General features: G+C 46.6%; 1 protein-coding gene across 2 annotated transcripts in view; it reads right to left on the bottom strand.

Annotated features, from left to right (window-relative positions):
• The window catches only part of TRPV2 (transient receptor potential cation channel subfamily V member 2), a 137,433-nt gene that overhangs the window by 87,674 nt on the left and 31,228 nt on the right, over positions 1–18,531 (bottom strand). For both annotated transcript variants that reach the window (XM_068270364.1, XM_068270363.1), the window contains exon 2: positions 8,037–8,335. In XM_068270364.1, the coding sequence (XP_068126465.1) occupies positions 8,037–8,260 (224 nt within the window). In that variant the 5' untranslated portion in view covers positions 8,261–8,335. The remainder of the gene's footprint in view (positions 1–8,036; positions 8,336–18,531) is intronic.

The following is an 18,531-nucleotide window of genomic DNA, read 5'->3' as shown; positions in this document are numbered from 1 at the left end:
CACCCCCTGGAGTGAACTGACTTCAGGCGTCTAAAAGACGCCAAGTCAGTTCACACAGCGGCAGCACGGAGCAGCAGGCAGGGCTACGGTAAGATGGCCGCCCGAAGCCCTGTTCTGCAGTTCTCTCAGCATGCAAGCAGGAAGTCTCGTCGTGACGTCGGGAAGGAAGAGGATCGTGGGCGCGCGGGCGCTTCGCGCCACAAGGAGGTCGTGCCAGTGGTCGGGAAAGAAGGTCTTCTGGCTGTAGGTGAGTAAATGGGTTTTTCTTTTCTTTTTCAGGTGGTGCTGATTGTGCATATTGGGGTCATTTCTGCTACGGATTGTGCATATTGGGGTCATATCTGCTACGGATTGTGCATATTGGGGTCATATCTGCTACGGATTGTGCATATTGGGGTCATATCTGCTCTGGATTGTGCATATTGGGGTCATATCTGCTACGGATTGTGCATATTGGGGTCATATCTGCTACGGATTGTGCATATTGGGGTCATATCTGCTACGGATTGTGCATATTGGGGTCATATCTGCTACGGATTGTGCATATTGGGGTTATATCTGCTACGGATTGTGCATATTGGGGTCATATCTGCTACGGATTGTGCCTATTGGGGTCATTTCTGCTACCGATTGTGCATATTGGGGTCATATCTGCTACCGATTGTGCATATTGGGGTCATATCTGCTACCGATTGTGCATATTGGGGTCATTTCTGCTATGGATTGTGCATATTGGGGTCATTTCTGCTACCGATTGTGCATATTGGGGTCATTTCTGCTACCGATTGTGCATATTGGGGTCATATCTGCTGCCGATTGTGCATATTGGGGTCATATCTGCTGCCGATTGTGCATATTGGGGTCATATCTGCTACCGATTGTGCATATTGGGGTCATATCTGCTGCCGATTGTGCATATTGGGGTCATATCTGCTACAGATTGTGCATATTGGGGTCATATCTGCTACCGATTGTGCATATTGGGGTCATATCTGCTACCGATTGTGCATATTGGGGTCATATCTGCTACCGATTGTGCATATTGGGGCCATATCTGCTACCGATTGTGCATATTGGGGCCATATCTGCTACCGGTTGTGCATATTGGGGTTATTGAACATGTTTTTTATTCAAATCTGCGCACATTACGTCTATTTTCTTGAGAAAACATGCACAATTATGTGAATTTTCTGGGGAAAGGGGCACCAATACTTGGGCCCTCTGTCTTTGCGTTGCACTTTTAAAGGGAACCCGAGGTGAGAATAATATTGAGGCTGCCATATTTATCTCCTTTTAAGTAATACCAGCTGCCTGGCTGCCGTGTTGGTCCTCTGCCTCTAATTCTTTCAACCATAGACCCTGAACAAGCATGCAGCAGGTCAGGGGTTTCTGACAATATTGTCAGAACTGACAAGATTAGCTGCATGCTTGTTTCTGGTGTAATTCAGTTCACTACTACAGCCAAATAGATCAGCAGGGCTGCCAGGCAACTAGAATTGTTTAAAAGGAAATAAATATGGCAGCCACCATATCACTCTCACCCTGGGTTCACTTTAAATTACAGTTAGCCCCGCCCTCATCCGGTCATGACCACGCCCATTTTTTTCCGCCGCGCTTCGCGCGCCGCAGGTCATCAGCTCCCCCAGAAATTGGTCCAGCACCTGCTTAGCACCCCCTAAAAAAAATTCCTGGAGCCGCCACTGCAGACCAGGCATCCATGGTCAGATGGACCCTTGACCCAACGCTGTGTGCCAGAGATGTCACCACTTGCCTTTCAACATCCCGGTACAGTTTAGGTATCGCCTTTTTTGAGAAAAAAACGCGGCCTGGGATCTTCCACTGCGGTGTGGGGCTTTGCTTTTGTGTGCTGCTTTTCCTCAGGTGGTCATCCCGTTGCAGTTTGTGCTTTGTAATCATGTGCCTTCGTAAGGTAGTTGTCCCTACGCAGGTCTTGGTCTTTCCATGGCTCAATTTTCGGTGGCAGAGAATACAGATGGCATTGCTCTCATCTGAGGCAGACACGCAAAAATATTTCCACACCGCTGAGCCCTGGGGTGATGGCACTTTGGTGGTGGCGGCCGACTGAGTGTTAAGTGGGGTGCCAGAATCATAGCAGGAGGAGGAAGATATGTCACGCTTCTGTGCGGAAGCTCAGAAAGATGAGGTGTTCTGTGTTAAATAGTCAACTACGTCCTGACAATATTGGGGGTTGATGGCACGTTCCTTCTTCTGAACACTGTACCTTGGTTGAGGGCCGCACAAAATCATGACAGCGCGACCTCGAACAGACCTGCCTGGTGGCCTGCCTCTCCCCTTTGTTTTGTTCATATTGGGGGGATGAAGTGAAAGGTATGCACTGACTTGACTAATACAATGTGCAGTCACACAGGTGCAGTTAACAGGTATGCACGGAGTGGTATATCCCACTGCGTGCACTCATGTAGATAGGTGGGTGCACTGTGAACAACAGGTAGGTATATGCAGTGATGGGTATTATAATGTGCACCTGTCACACACAGACAGGTACTGGACAGGCACAGTGACACTGTGTGCGCTCATGTAGGTAGGTGTGTGCACTGTGAACCAGGGCCGGGCCGAGGCATAGGCTGGAGAGGCTCCAGCCTCAGGGCGCAGTGTAGGAGGGGGCGCACAATTCATTCAGCTGTCATTCCTAATTGTGTTTGAAGCAGAAAGAAATAAGAAAAGGGGATACATAGCAGTGACTGCAAGCCAGATAACTAGATATTAAGGTGTTGGGGAGGTTGTGGGCCCTGTGGCACCTCTTAGTGTAATCGTAATCAGTGTGTGACGGCTGGGGTGGCAGGGATGGAGGGGCGCACTTTGGTGTCTCAGCCTTGGGTGCTGGAGGATCTTGTCCCGCCTCTGCTGTGAACAACAGGCAGGGCCGGATTTCTGGCAAGGCCACATAGGCCATGGCCTAGGGCACCAGAAATTTAGGGGCGGCTCAGTGAGGGGCAGTAAAGCTGTTTTATGCAGCCATCCCTATCTACAAGGAAAGCTTTAACCTTTGAACTCTCTGTCCTGTACTTGTGTCATCCCTGCAAGTCCTGTAAGCGCTATCCTGCAGGTACACATCAGCCTAACTCACATGGAGACACAATGGGTCCATCATTAATGAGATGGCAAACATAACATAAAAGTTGTTAAGGAAAACATAACTTATAATCTATACGCATATTACTGAAATAGCTATTGTCTGTGACATCCAATGATAGAAAGTAAGTAGATTTCTCATTGGGGCACACAGAGACAACAACCATACAGATGGTATACTGTATTTGGCCTTGGGCGGTAAAATGTACAAATCCGGCCCTGACAACAGGTAGGTATATGCAGTGATGGGTATTATAATGTGCACCTGTCACACACAGACAGGTACTGGACAGGCACAGTGACACTGCGTGCGATCACGTAGGTAGGTGGGTGCACTGAAGTGAACAACAGGTAGGTATATGCAGTGGTGGGCATTACAATGTGCACCTGTCACACACACAGGTAGTCACTGAATGTGCTGGGCCTGGCAGTGGCACACACAGTAGGACTTACCAAGGTTGTCTATGCAACACAAGATCACAAGATTAGCTCTCAAAAGAGCTGCTGAGGGGTGCTTTTTTAGCAATAAGAATCAGCAAGGAGCAAGCTAAGAAGCCTATATGAGCCTAACTAAGCTTTCCCTATAGGTCTCTGCACAGCAGCTCTCCCTTCTCTAATTACTGCAGGCACATGAGTGAGTCCAATGCCTGACGCTGCCTGCCTTTTATAAGGGAGGGGTGGGGCTCCAGGAGTGAGTGTAGCCTGATTAGCTACGATGTGCCTGCTGACTGTGATGTAGAGGGTCAAAGTTGACCCTAATGATGCACTATGGGGGCGAACCGAACTTCACCGAAATTTGCCGGGAACCGTTCGCCAGCGAACCGTTTGGGCCATCTCTAGTGGTTACCCCTGGCAACCACTAAATCACTTTCTAACACTGTTGACTTGGGTCAACTCTCTACATCCATTTGGATCACAGCACTGAATGGTATTCATCTTTTTGCAGGTAAGAAATTTCAAACACTGAATTTCTTTTGTGTGTTTTCTGTTTTCCTCTGCTTATTACTCACAGATACAGGGGGTAGGACTATGGGGGGAAACTGCTTACCCTCTGATACAGGAGACTATCCCCCAGATCAAGTGTTGTTGTGGCCACATTTGTTATGGATGGGGTTCACTTGTTACATGACTCTTTACAGATTGGCCCCCAAGCTGCAGGAGTCACAAAATAAGACACAGAGCATTTATATCACACTTTTCTCCTGGCTGACTCAAAGCACCAGTGCTGTCGCCACTAGGATGCGCTCTATAGGCAGTAGCAGTGTTTGGGAGTCTTGTCCAGGGTCTCCTACTGAATAGGTGCTGGCTTACTGAACAGAAAGAGCCGAGATTCAAACCCTGGTTGCCTGTGTCAGAGGCAGAGCCCTTAACCAGTACACTTTCCAGCCACTGCACAAGAATTAAAGGATACAAGAGCCGAAATCAATATGAGAAACAGGGGGAGCAGGCATGTATGGTGAGCTGTTCTGATGCTCACCGTTCCTCTCGTTCTCCATTCTGCCCCTCCACTGCCTCTAAATACCCGCCGGCACCCTCTTCTGGTCGCCTGTGTCAGGCATCACTGCGGCTGCACGCATTCTACAGCATGCGGCCCGGAGCTCTCTGTGCATGACGTCACGATGATGTCATGCACATGCTCAGAGCGCTCTCGGCCACGGTCGTGCACTGTAGGACACAGCTGATCCAGCGCAGCCACAGTGATGCTCAAATCAGGCGACCCTGAGGAAGGGCTCCGCCCGAAACATGTTGTGTATGTGCCTCTACATGCTCACTAATACAGCTTGTTGCTAAAGCCCTTTGTGTGCAGTCTCCGTTTTTGAATTTCTACGCTAGTGGAGCAGGAGTGGTGTACCTGCAGGAGAAGTGCACCGGCACGAGGGTCTGTCTTAGGCCCAGAAGGTGGGTGACGTGTGAATTTTTGGACCCAGTAGAAGGTGCCGGAGGGCATTTAGAGGCAGCGGAGGGGCAGAATGGAGAACAGGAGGAGCGGTGAGTATCAGGACAGCCATAGGCAAAGGCAGGGGGGATTACAGCTGCCCAGAATCCCCCCTCGGAGCAGGGTCAGTGCAGTGTCTGCGGACAGGCACAAGTTGAGACCACAGAATATCTGCAGCTATCCTGCAGCTCACAGCACTGCCCCCTTTCTTGCCCTGTTACAGTTGACTTTAGATGTAGCAGCAGCATGTGTACAGAGCATGGAGCAGCTCTGGGGAACTTAACAGAGTCAGGTATGAGCACAGCCCTGTGCCTTGCTGTGTGAATACTTTATTTCCCCTTCATTACCAATGCCGGCTGTCCTCATTACTATCTGTATCCAAACTGCTCCTGATCGATCCTATTGACGATCAGGAGCAGATTGGACAGACATGTAGGAAATAATTGTCAGATCCTGTCAGTCGGCCGGGGAATTGCATTCAAGAATCCCCCCTTGAAAATCCTGGGTTTGCCCCTGACAGCTCACCATATATGTCTGCTTCCCCATTTCTCATATTAATTTCGGCTCTGGTATCCTTTAACCTCCTTAGCGGTAACCCCGTGCTGGACACGAGGTAAGCCGCCGGAGGGTGCCGCTCATGCCCTGTTGGCCTGATTTACATAATTTTTTTTTTTTGCTGGACGCAGCTAGCACTTTGCTAGCTGCGCCAGCACACTGATCGCCGCCAGCCCGCGCCCGATCGCCGCTATCTGTTGCGGCGCGCGCCCCCCCCCCAGACCCCGTGCGCTGCCTGGCCAATCAGTGCCAGGCAGCGCCGAGGGGTGGATCGGGACTCCCAATGACGTCCCGGCGTCGCTGACGTCGGTGATGTCATTCCGCCCCGTCGCCATGGCGACGGGGGAAGCCCTCCAGGAAATCCCGTTCTTTGGGGGGGGATGCCGCTGAGCAGTGGCTATCATGTAGCGAGCCCTGGGCTCGCAACATGATTTAAAAAAATAAATAAATAAAAAAAACTGCTGCGTTGCCCCCTGGCGGAATTTTTCATACCGCCAGGGGGTTTAAGGGGAAGGGGGGGGGGGGTGTAAACATTTTGGGCCCCATCAATCATGATTTGTAGATACCCCCCTGATTATAAATCAACAAGGTTCTCCATGTCCACATGAAAGCACATGGCAGCAATTCCTGTTTACAGGGAACTCTGAGTTGACTTCTGTCCTTTTAAGATATTGCTTGGTGCTGCGCTACTCTGAAAAACACACAAAATGTCACCAGTTTTGTATCACGAGTCTGTCAGCCGAATGTCCCTGAGCTGGCATGGCTGTGTGTACCTTTAGACCATAGTGGGCAGGTGCTATGCATACAAACAATCTGAAGACACAGTCCCAACAAGCACTGGCAGTAATATAAGCAACTAGGCTGTCAAAATGGAGGGTCTTTGTTTCCAAAACAAACTGCAGTGTATTTTTTACTTTCACCAATTCAACACAATGAGGTTCTCACCTTAGAATTGGTCCCCACTCTACTTACACCAGCCAGCCAGCATGCAAGCAAACTCTGCTCACTCTAGAAACTAAGTTATAAGCTGAAGCAATTCAGGTTCTTAACCCTTTATCAGCCAATTTATTTAGAGGCTTGCAAGTGCTCCGGGCCATTGATTTTACCACTTTTTATTTATTTGTTTAATTTCCTTGCTTCTAGTACTGCTGTAATGTGTATTTATGGCCACTTTTCACTAGGGGGCAGCAAGAGACAATAACAGCTGACTTCTGCTTTCAGTTTCTATATTTTCTGCTAGGAGAGAGAGATCAAAGCATTCCAAGAATTTACAGCACAACGAGTTCTGCTGACTGAGGTCAAAAGCAGTACACCTATCTTGTACAAGACAACTCTGTTGAAGCTGCTAATGGGTTAATGAAGGGAATAAATGCATGTTCAAAAACCTGTTTGTTTCACTGTGCATAAAACATTGCCAGGTTGTGCAGAAATACTTTTTAGCAACGCTGGCCGAAACACTATCTGTGGCTGGCACTGTTAGCCTATCACTATCCCTAACCGAGGCTATTAACACACCATTAATCTTAGAAAACACTATAAGCCCATTGGTATCCAATGTGAGCCACTAGTTAATCAACTTTCCCTCGACCACACAGTTGTTGAGCGCCAGGGGGTGTAGCAATAGGGGGTGCAGAGGTAGCGGCCGCATTAGGGCCCTTGGGCCAGAGGGGCCCCGAAGGGCCCTCCCTCAACTACAGTATTAGGTCTCTATTGGTCCTGTGCTCATAATAATCACTTCTATAGATACTTTGAATAGTGGTAATCATTAACAAACTGTTTCCCATCCCCTTCTTGCACCTCTGACACTGTAGTTGCCATTGGCAGGTTTTGGTGCGCCATAACAATTATGTATAGAGTGCTTGGGGGGCCCCATTGTAAAACTTGCATCGGGGCCCACAGCTCCTTAGCTATGCCACTGTTGAGCGCCCAATAAAATCGGTGGTGCCACGACCATGCCTGATTGATGATGTGACCAATTTCAGGCCAAAATTGGTTGGAGTATTGATGCTGCAAGATGTAGGGCTGACATGCTCAATCGGGTGCGTGACAGTAACAGCTTGTGATATTGAGATGAGTGACAAAGGCAAAGGATCCCCCAGTGCTGTCCCCCCTAATGTAAAATGTGCCCCCTTTGTGGTGCCCTGTGCAGTACGATGTATGGCCACCTTTAGTCTCCCACAACGCTGATAAAAACAGTAATTTTACGTGCAGAAGTTTAAGATGAAGCATGTTAAGCTGATTGTGTGTTTTCTATGGAAACATACGTGTCATTATACAGGGAGAAGAGTGTGGTGACAGTGGGTGTCCCGTCTAGGGCACTAAAATAGGCAGAAAGGACTTGGATTATATCTGATTACTGGAATGATGAACATTGAAATCTGGTTTCCTACCATATGTGTTTAGATATCTTATAAATAAAGTAAAAACTTACTTGACTCCGCTTCCCTTCATGTTTGGCAAAAAATCCAGATTAATTCCAATGTTAGCTGGAAAATTGTCACTTTCTTTCTGTAGTGATGATTCCATAGGTGGTTTCTTGTCTTTTTTTCCATCTTTGTCTCCTTTATTGAAGGCCGCCAGTGAGTCTTTGTCATGGACTTCAAGAGTGAAGCCATTATTGGGGGTGTCCGAGTCCTCCGAGTCTGAACGCGACATGGTGGGCTTCTACTAAGGGTCCTGTGTTGAGTTTACAAAGAGCTGGGTGGAGAAGCAGCCTTCATCAGCCGATACCTGGAGCACAGAGGCAGTATTTGTATTAGAGAGGGAGGCAGAAGGATGTACAACTACTTTGTTTGCATATAGTACCTGTGAGCCAGCTGTACAGGGAACAGCAGATGTCATGTGTACACATAAGCAAATTCATTCTAGCATAGTGTTTATATGAACGTTTATGGAACCTAAGCCACAATGAACATCTTTATGATGTTAGATAAACACAATTCTATATGGTAATTTTTTCACTCTAACATGCAAATGATGAGCCAGTGACATATTATATTCTTGTAGTTTTCAAAACTCAATAAGAAATTTCACTCTTGTTAAAGAGACACTGAAGCTAAAAAAAATTATGATATTATGATTTGTATGTGTAGTACAGCTAAGAAATAAAACATTAAGATCAGATACATCAGTCTAATTGTTTCCAGTACAGGAAGAGTTAAGAAACTCCAGTTGTTATCTCTATGCAAAAAAGCCATTAAGCTCTACGACTTTCAAAGTGGTGGAGAGGGCTGTCTTCTGACTTTTATTATCTCAACTGTTAGTGAACAATTTTCTTTTTCTCTGCTAGAGGAGAGGTCATTAGTTCACAGACTGCTCTGAAAGAATCATTTTGAATGCTGAGTGTAATCTGCACATATTATAGAATGATACAATGTTAGAAAAAAACACTATATACCTGAAAATAAAAATATGAGAATATTTTCTTTGCTGCTAATCTTCTAGTAATTATTCATAGTACACAGCCAGTTAATTAAATCATTTTTTTTTCGCTTCAGTGTCTCTTTAAAACAATACTTTGAACATACAGCCAAGCTTTATATTCCTATTGTTTAAAACATTATTTCCATTTCATTTCGTAGCCAGCCTTGACTTTTTAAAAATGAAAGTTCAAACTATAATGCAGGTCAGTGATCGCATCACCACCCAACACACTAAATTTATGAAAATCCAGGGGATGGAGAAAAAAAGCAATCAAGGGAAAATAAACTGGTGAGATAAACAATTGTATCCATAGAGCTAATCCTGAATGAGATGAACAAGTCTCTATTGAAATCCCACAGTCTTATTTTGAAACTAAAAGTTAAAAATGTAATTGTAAAGTTTTCAATGTCTCAAATGAATAATGACAGTTTTTTCAATGTTTTTTCAGGTCCCATGCAGACAAATCTTGAACTATTGAACTTTTTTTATCCGTTACTCAAAAGCCAACAGGAGGTTTATGAGCGCTAATTAGTTATCAGTGAGAGTTATACTGCAGGTCAACTGCAGAGATACTGTGATTTGTAGCTCTGGATTCTAAACCCTTGTAAGCAAGAAGTTTTGAATCCGGATTATACCATGATTCAAAACGTCTTGCTTTTACTGATGGCTAACATGGTACAATATTCTGCTGCTACTACTAAACCCTTACTGTGATTAAAAAAGAGAGGAACGGTTCTAACTTGGATTGGGACTTTACATACACGTGTTTATCTCATGATGGGTCAGATGCCATAAACTGCATAAAGTTGCTGTGCATGGGGAGCAGACAACAATTTTATAGTTACTGCTGCCAGTGGAGCACCACCCATTAATCACTGGTGTTACCGTGGTAATGTACAGTGATCATTACACTGCGCAATACTACAGCAATGCACGCCCTACTGAGGTGATGCATGTGACCCTAATAGGTTAATGGGCGGTGCTCCACCAGTGGTATTAATGGTAAAATTGCCGCTCCCTCCCTGCGCATGGCAAATTGCACAGTTTATTGCAATACACAGTTTATTGCACCCGGCCCAGTGTTGCATGTTACTTCAGGTACCCTTTAAAGTGAATCTGAATCTAGAACCAAACAAAAAAACAGATACTTACCTAAGAAGAGGGAAGGCATGGGTCCTAGAGCCTTCCCATTTCTCTCCTCATCCTTTTGATCTCCTCCCACCCTCCTCAGGCTCTCCCATTCAAATCTCCCACTGCGGGAGGTTTCAGAAGTCTTCAGGAGCCTGAGTGTTCCTGAAGACGGGTGATGGGTCAGAGACTGCTAACGGGGGAGGCAGTGCAGGAACGATGCGACGAGGAGAGGGGAGCCAGCGTAGGAACGATGGGACGAGGAGAGGGGAGCCAGCACAGGAACGATGGGACGAGGCGAGGGGAGCCAGCGCAGGAACGATGGGACGAGGAGAGGAGAGCCAGCGTAGGAACGATGGGACGAGGAGAGGAGAGCCAGCGCAGGAACGATGGGACAAGGAGAGGGGAGCCAGCGCTGGAATGATGGGACGAGGAGAGGGGAGCCAGCGCAGGAACGATGGGACGAGAAGAGGGGAGCCAGCGTAGGAACGATGGGACGAGGAGAGGGGAGCCAGCGCAGGAACAATGGGACGAGGAGAGGGGAGCCAGCGACGGAACGATGGGATGAGGAGAGGGGAGCCAGCGCAGAAACGATGGGACGAGGAGAGGGGAGCCAGCGCAGGAACGATGGGACGAGGAGAGGGGAGCCAGCGCAGGAACGATGGGACGAGGAGAGGGGAGCCAGCGCAGGAACGATGGGACGAGGAGAGGGGAGCCAGCATAGGAATGATTGGGACGAGGAGAGGGGCATGAAGGCTCTATAGGACCCAGAGCCTTTACTATTTTCTAAATAGTAAAAAAAATCCTTTTTCACAATTTTAACTCCTATGGACACATTTTTAAATACAAAGGAAGCGTAGATGGCTGGCAATCCAGATTATACTGTAGTTTCTGTGTACAGCATTAAGCACCATCCAGAATATTCCATCTGGCTTTTCCTGTTGTCTCAGCCGGGCCTGGACTTGCAGGGTAATTTTATCATCCTATTATTTAATGAAATGATGAATTCTGTACCTTATGATTAGCATCTGGAACAAAAAGGTCTCCAATCATACAAAACATCTGACATGACTGATGGCCTCAACATGAAGGTAACACAATGAGGTAGTTTCCTATGTCTGCCAATGTAAAGGGAGATATGAGCAACATGTTCCATTGCCTCCTGACCTCTCCTGATGGACAGGATGCCTATATGAATTGAGTCATCTGTAATGATACGAGGTCATGCTACTATACAAGCAATTATCTCTCCACCAGAATGAAAAAGCATTACTGCATGGTAGCAAGGTCTGCAGGAAGAGAACTAACATCCCGTGAGATCATACTATCTCTAATGGCCACAAAAACCCTGCACTTGTCATTCACCTCCATTTAAAGTGGACCTAAACTGGCAGAGTTATAGATACTACCATCTTGATTTCTCATTATTAGTGATGAGTAAATTCAGCTAATATGACTATTAGCCCCACCCGAAAGACAGATGTTGGTATTGTCAGTCAAAGCTTCAAGCGGCTGATCCATTTAACCAGACACTAGCCCTTATCCAATTCACTTGTTCTCCTAAGTTTTCTCCTAGGTGATAACTTTTCATCGTCTCTTTAAAATAAGCACTCACAGGACCAGGGTCCTATTCCATTTTTGGATCAAACACATCCATTTTTAAATGTCCTTGAAGAGAACAGGTAGACATGGGAGTGAGGCAGGAGATACTGGTCATTTCTTATATCTTAAATGGGCTGGGGAAGACCATTTTTCTGATGTGTGTTGCACCAATTGTATTTGATTTTAAATAGTGTTTTTGTACATGTAACATTCTGAGTAATTAGGATCAAGTACAGTGGCAAGTGAGTAGTTACCTCAACTTTATTTGTTTTGTATGAGGGTATAATCATAGGGAGTGCAAGATATGGCAGTCAGAATAGGTCTGCACACTATCCATGCTCTTCAGATCTTCCTCCTCCTCCTCAGGGTACTCCCATCCCTAGATCATAGAGGTAGTTGGAATGCACCACTGTGTGCCCCCTGGCTGCTCTCCCTTCTTAGAATTCAAAAAAGCTACACAACATCCTACTAGCACCTATTCAGTAAGGAGTTAATTGGGCAAGTCTCCCTAACACTGCCACTGCCTACTGAGTGCGCTCTAGTGGCTGCCTCGCAAGCGCTTTGAGTCCGACAGGAGAAAGGCGCTATACAAAAAGGAATTATTACTCTTCCTCTGTCACCTCCTTTCCTGGAGTGCAGGTTAAACATCAGGAACCACTCAAGTCTCATGTCTCCAAAGCTAAGTGCCTTCTTGCCCCCTTCTCTCCAGTCAAGGACAGTCATACAGGGTATCGTCAAGCATGAAGACAAAAGGGATGACAAACTTTGCTAGACAAAGTCCACACTGAAAAGTTGTATGGCCTGTTCAAAGGGTATCTGCTTTTCACAAACCTGGACCACCATTAGCCACTGGTTCTATGAAAAAATAAGCCAAGCAGTTTGCCCACTTCTGGTGCACTCTAGCAGGTGGACTGTGGCAGTGAGTCTTTATTCACACAGATGCGGTACCATATACAGGACAGAGCCCAGTACAATACATCTGAGCCAGTGGTGTGGTAAGTGTTTCCGCTGATGTATTTTGCACAAGATAGCTATAGAAGTTGGATATCTATGAAAATGACTGCTGACCCCACATGCATGTAGTAAAAGCCAGGATACCTTTTCACAAAATGCTTCACAAAATAAGGTACGTGAGTAAGATGACTTTGTTGAAATTGCTTCCATTGTCACTCACATTCGGGTTTGTCAGCTGATAGCGGGGTCAGCCACCTATCTTTTTTTCGTCTCTGTAACTACCTCATAATTTCATGGCCTGTGTAAAAAAAAAATTCTAGGCACACCAGCTGATGCATAGAATAACTTCCTTTGAGCTGTACTGTGAGGTGCTAAAACAGACTTTTGATAAGCTGATGGGTAGGTTATGGTGGAAGAAGCAGCAGCAGAGACTGAGGTAGTGCCAGCAGATGAGGAGGAAGATGTATCAGGTTGTGTTGCTATAGCAGCATGATGAGATCACGAATATCACGAGTATGCTGTTTTGCTCCTTGCCCATCATTCAGCAGTAATTAAAGTCTGGTAAAATCATAATGTGCACATAGTGCACATAAGTTTCACTGGTATTAATGCCATTGATGTGGCACACATTGCACAAGTTGCACGAATTATGTTACAAAGGTAACGCATACCATGTTGCTAGCATAACAGGTGTTACGCTACTTGTGCATCTGAGTGGATGGACATTTGAGCTAAACAATGAAAAGATGAAAGCATGGGGGTGTCCTCAGAACAAGTTGAGAATATGTTTTCTGCTAGTATTTCTCTTAAGAAATTCCACCACGCTTCACATGGTATGCTTACACCTACATATGTGTGTGTGAAAGAAAATAGACAGAACTGCCAAAGGGAAAATGCACATTGTATTTATTTATTTATTCTGTTGTTCAGTTTCACTTGGAGGTGTGATCTGATGTGAGCGATGGAGAAGATCCGAAGACATTCTATTTGTCAAAGCAGAAAAAGCTGATGTAGGTAAAACTTTTCATGACTAGCTGTACATAGTTCTGCAAGCTTCCGAAGCTTAAAGAATCTTTCAGCCTTAGAGAAAGGTTTAAATAATAAGCAAGTATTCATAGTGAATTATAAGTAAAAGTCCCTTTTGGCTAGCTATCATTCCCTGTGTAACCAACACTTCCAGTGTATATGGAGAAAGAGTCTGCCAGACAGTATGCCAGGATGCAGTCATTAATTCCAGAAGTGTGCACACAATGGTCACACCTGAAGGATGCTTGGACACTGAAGGTCCACACCCATGGCAAGATTTTTTATAAGATCTTGCCTGATGAACATTCGTTTACGGCAGGGCTGTGGAGTCAGTACAAAAATCATCTGACTCTGACTCTAACTCCTCAGTGTATATAACCACCGACTCCTCCAACTCCAGGTACTCAAAATTGCTCCGACTCCTCAACTCTGACTCCTTAGTCTTTTACTTACCAGGGCTGTGGAGTTGGTACAAAGATCATCTGACTTCCGACTCCTCGGTTTCTGAAACCACCAACTCCAGGTACCCTAAATTTCTCCCACTACTCGACTACAACTCCAGAGCCCTGGTTTCGGGTGACATCCCACAACCTTGTTTAACGACCGTTGTGGGATGTCACCCGAAACCAGTTAAATACGGCCGAGGAACCACAACAATTGTCGAATTTGAACAACCGTCCTGAAGGATCGCATCATGAGCTATCCTTTACAATTTTACTAAAATCAATGGACTTTAGTAAAAATGTAATTAATTGTTTTAACGATCGTTTGCATTCCGTCGTTCACGTCCCATCATTCATGAGAATGGAAGAAGGATAAGGAAACAATCATTCATCGGGGGAGTTCCCCCAATCCAATCTTTCCATGGGTACAAAGCCTCAGGCCTCTTGCATACTACATGCGATTGCAATTTTTTATACGATCCGATTTTTGATTCCGATTTAAAAAAAGTACTGCATGCTGCTATGTTTATCTTCATTTTTAAAGTGAACCTGAGATGGCTTGAATCACTGCACTTACACTTACCTGGGGCTTCCTCCAGTCCCATGAGGTGTCTGAGGTCCTTCGCCGTCCTCCCTAGCAGCTCCGTTTTCTTAGGATACTTCCCGGTAGACTGGCCACACTTTTCTCTGCATGCGCAGCTCAGTCCTCTGTCACGTTCTGCGCCTGCACAGTGGTACTGCGCAGTACGCTCCTAGGTACAGGAGCAGTGGCGCACATGGCCGGGCCCGCATACGCCAAAGCTCACAACTAGCGAGGACTGGCCAGTCTACTGGGAAGGTTTCTAAAAGAAGGGAGCAGCTAGAGAAGACAACGAGGGACTCCACGTACCTCATGGGGCTAGAGGAAGCCCCAGGTAAATATACATGCAGCAATTCAAGCCACCTCAGGTACACTTTAGATGCAGGTGCTAGATGTAGTCATTTTTTATATTACTCTGAATTACATCAGTGACAGGTTGCTGTAGGTACCCCTCTAATCATATATAAGCTTGTGCATGTGACATTCAGTTTTGTACGGTTCTGATCCAGTTTTGTATCATGCCTGAAGAAAAGACTTAAAGAGACTCCGTAACAAAAATTGCATCCTGTTTTTTATCATCCTACAAGTTCCAAAAGCTATTCTAATGTGTTCTGGCTTACTGCAGCACTTTCTGCTATCACAGTCTCTGTAATAAATCAACTTATCTCTCTCTTGTCAGACTTGTCAGCCTGTGTCTGGAAGGCTGCCAAGTTCTTCAGTGTTGTGGTTCTGCTATGAACTCCCCCTTCCAGGCCCCTCTCTGCACACTGCCTGTGTGTTATTTAGATTAGAGCAGCTTCTCTCTTATCTTTTACAAGCTGGATAAATCTCCTCTGAGCTGGCTGGGCTTTCACATAGTGAGGAATTACAGACAAGGGCAAAGCTGTTTGCAGGAAGAAACGAGCAGCCTGAAACTTCAGTGCATGAGAACTGCAGGGGGAAAGAAACACACAAATGATCTCTTGAGATTCAAAGGGAAGGCTGTATACAGCCTGCTTCTGTATGGATGTATTTTCTATGTGTGGACATACTGTACGTCAACCTACTTCCTGTTTTGGTGGCCATTTTGTTTGTTTATAAACAAACTTTTAAAAACTGTTTTTAACCACTTTTAATGTGGCGAAATTGTGACAGAGGGTAATAGAAGATGTCCCCTAACGCACTGGTATGTTTACTTTTGTGTGATTTTAACAATACAGATTCTCTTTAAAGCTATGAAATCTTGCAAGAAAACTATGTATTGCATTAATTGTAATCAGGGGCGTAATTATAAATCATGGGGCCCTCCAGCAATACTTTGATGGCGCCCCCTTAATGCTCACACCCTTTCCCTTGCCTCCTCTTGGTGACCCTCACAGCCTGGAAGTCCATCTTACAAGGGTCATGTGGCCATCAGGATCTTCACACCCATAACATGTGTAGCCAAAAACCACCTGATCTGGAGTATCAGAGAGTGAAGGTTAGTAGTTGGGGCCCTCCCATATCTCTGGCCCCCCTGCAGTCACAGCCCCTCCCCTCCCCAGTACACCCCTGATTGCAATGCCTCCATCAACTTTTCTTAATTTGACACTGCCTCAATTCACTAAGCTTTATTGAACACTTTATCGAACGTTTGATAGTTTACAGGGGCGTTGCTAGCCCCATAGATCAGTGGCACGTGCCCCAGATCTATTCTTTGGTGCCCCGGATTCCTCCAAGCTGAGTAGAGCTACCACAGCACTCAGTACGGCACTACACAGCACCCAGTATGGCATTACAGCACCCAGCGTGCCCCATAAAGGCACCATAGCACCCAGCATGGCACCACAGCACACAGCAATGGGGGGTATGCTGGGTGCTGTGGTGCTTCTATATGGACATACTGGGTGCTGTGTTTCCTTTATGGAGGCATGCAGGAAGCTTCTTTTTTTTGGGGGGTTCTTTTATGGGAGCAAGCTGGGAGCAGGGCCGGGCCGAGGCATAGGCTGGAGAGGCTCCAGCCTCAGGGCGCAGTGTAGGAGGGGGTGCAGAATTCATTCAGCTGTCATTCCTAATTGTGTTTGAAGCAGAAAGAAATGAGAAAAGGGGATACATGGCAGTGACTGCAAGCCAGATAACTAGATATTAAGGTGTTGGGGAGGTTGTTGGCCCTGTGGCGCCTCTTAGTCTAATAGCAATCAGTGTGTGATGGCTGGGGGGACAGGGATGGAGGGGCGCACTTTGGTGTCTCAGCCTTGGGTGCTGGAGGACCTTGTCCCGGCTCTGGCTGGGAGTTGTGGTGCCTCAATGGGAGGCCCGTGGGAGCGTGAGAAGGGGTCCACTAGAAGATCATGGAATGCTATGGGGGAACTGCCAGATAACCATGGCGGCAAGCCAGCCCGCCCAGCTGAAAGCCAGACCAGCCAGCACAGAAGCCAGGTAACTGCCTAGTTATATTGTAACACTGCCTATTTATGTGATATGCTGCATTATTATTTTACATTGAAGGGGACTTTTGCTGGACAGCCCTACTTAGACCACTGCTAAGTTCATGTAAATGTGGCTCCACCCATGACCAGACCCACATTTCGGCACATGGCCACACCCAGGGGCGGCGCCAGGGGGGTGCAAGGGGGTGCTCGAGCACCCCCTAGAATTGTCCAAGCACCCCCAAAGCACCCCCTGGAGTGAACTGACTTCAGGCGTCTAAAAGACGCCAAGTCAGTTCACACAGCGGCAGCACGGAGCAGCAGGCAGGGCTACGGTAAGATGGCCGCCCGGAGCCCTGTTCTGCAGACTTCGAGTCTGCAGTGCATGGCTTCGGGCGGCCATTTTCCCGTAGCCCTGCTCTCTGCATGCAGGCAGGAAGTCTCGTCGTGACGTCGGGAAGGAAGAGGATCGTGGGCGCGCGGGCGCTGCGCGCCACAAGGAGGTCGGGACTCGGGACAGGAGGTCGGGAAAGAAGGTCTTCTGGCTGTAGGTGAGTAAATGGGTTTTTCTTTTCTTTTTCAGGTGATGCTGATTGTGCATATTGGGGTCATATCTGCTACGGATTGTGCATATTGGGGTCATATCTGCTACGGATTGTGCATATTGGGGTCATATCTGCTACGGATTGTGCATATTGGGGTCATTTCTGCTACCGATTGTGCATATTGGGGTCATTTCTGCTACCGATTGTGCATATTGGGGTCATTTCTGCTACCGATTGTGCATATTGGGGTCATTTCTGCTACCGATTGTGCATATTGGGGTCATTTCTGCTACCGATTGTGCATATTGGGGTCATATCTGCTACGGATTGTGCATATTGGAGTCATATCTGCTACCGATTGTGCATATTGGGGTCATATCTGCTACCGATTGTGCATATTGGGGTCATATCTGCTACCGATTGTGCATATTGGGGCCATATCTGATAACGATTGTGCATATTGGGACCATATCTGCCACCGATTGTGCATATTGGGACCATATCTGCCACCGATTGTGCATTTTGGGACCATATCTGCCACCGATTGTGCATATTGGGACCATATCTGCCACCGATTGTGCATATTGGGACCATATCTGCCACCGATTGTGCATATTGGGACCATATCTGCCACCGATTGTGCATATTGGGACCATATCTGCCACCGATTGTGCATATTGGGACCATATCTGCCACCGATTGTGCATATTGGGACCATATCTGCCACCGATTGTGCATATTGGGACCATATCTGCTACCGATTGTGCATATTGGGACCATATCTGCTACCGATTGTGCATATTGGGACCATATCTGCTACCGATTGTGCATATTGGGA

Source organism: Hyperolius riggenbachi, chromosome 2 (assembly GCF_040937935.1).
Source record: "Hyperolius riggenbachi isolate aHypRig1 chromosome 2, aHypRig1.pri, whole genome shotgun sequence".
NCBI classification, from domain to species: domain Eukaryota; kingdom Metazoa; phylum Chordata; class Amphibia; order Anura; family Hyperoliidae; genus Hyperolius; species Hyperolius riggenbachi.
The sequence above is the reverse complement of the archived record's forward strand: the minus strand, read 5'-3'. Positions and strand labels throughout refer to the sequence as shown.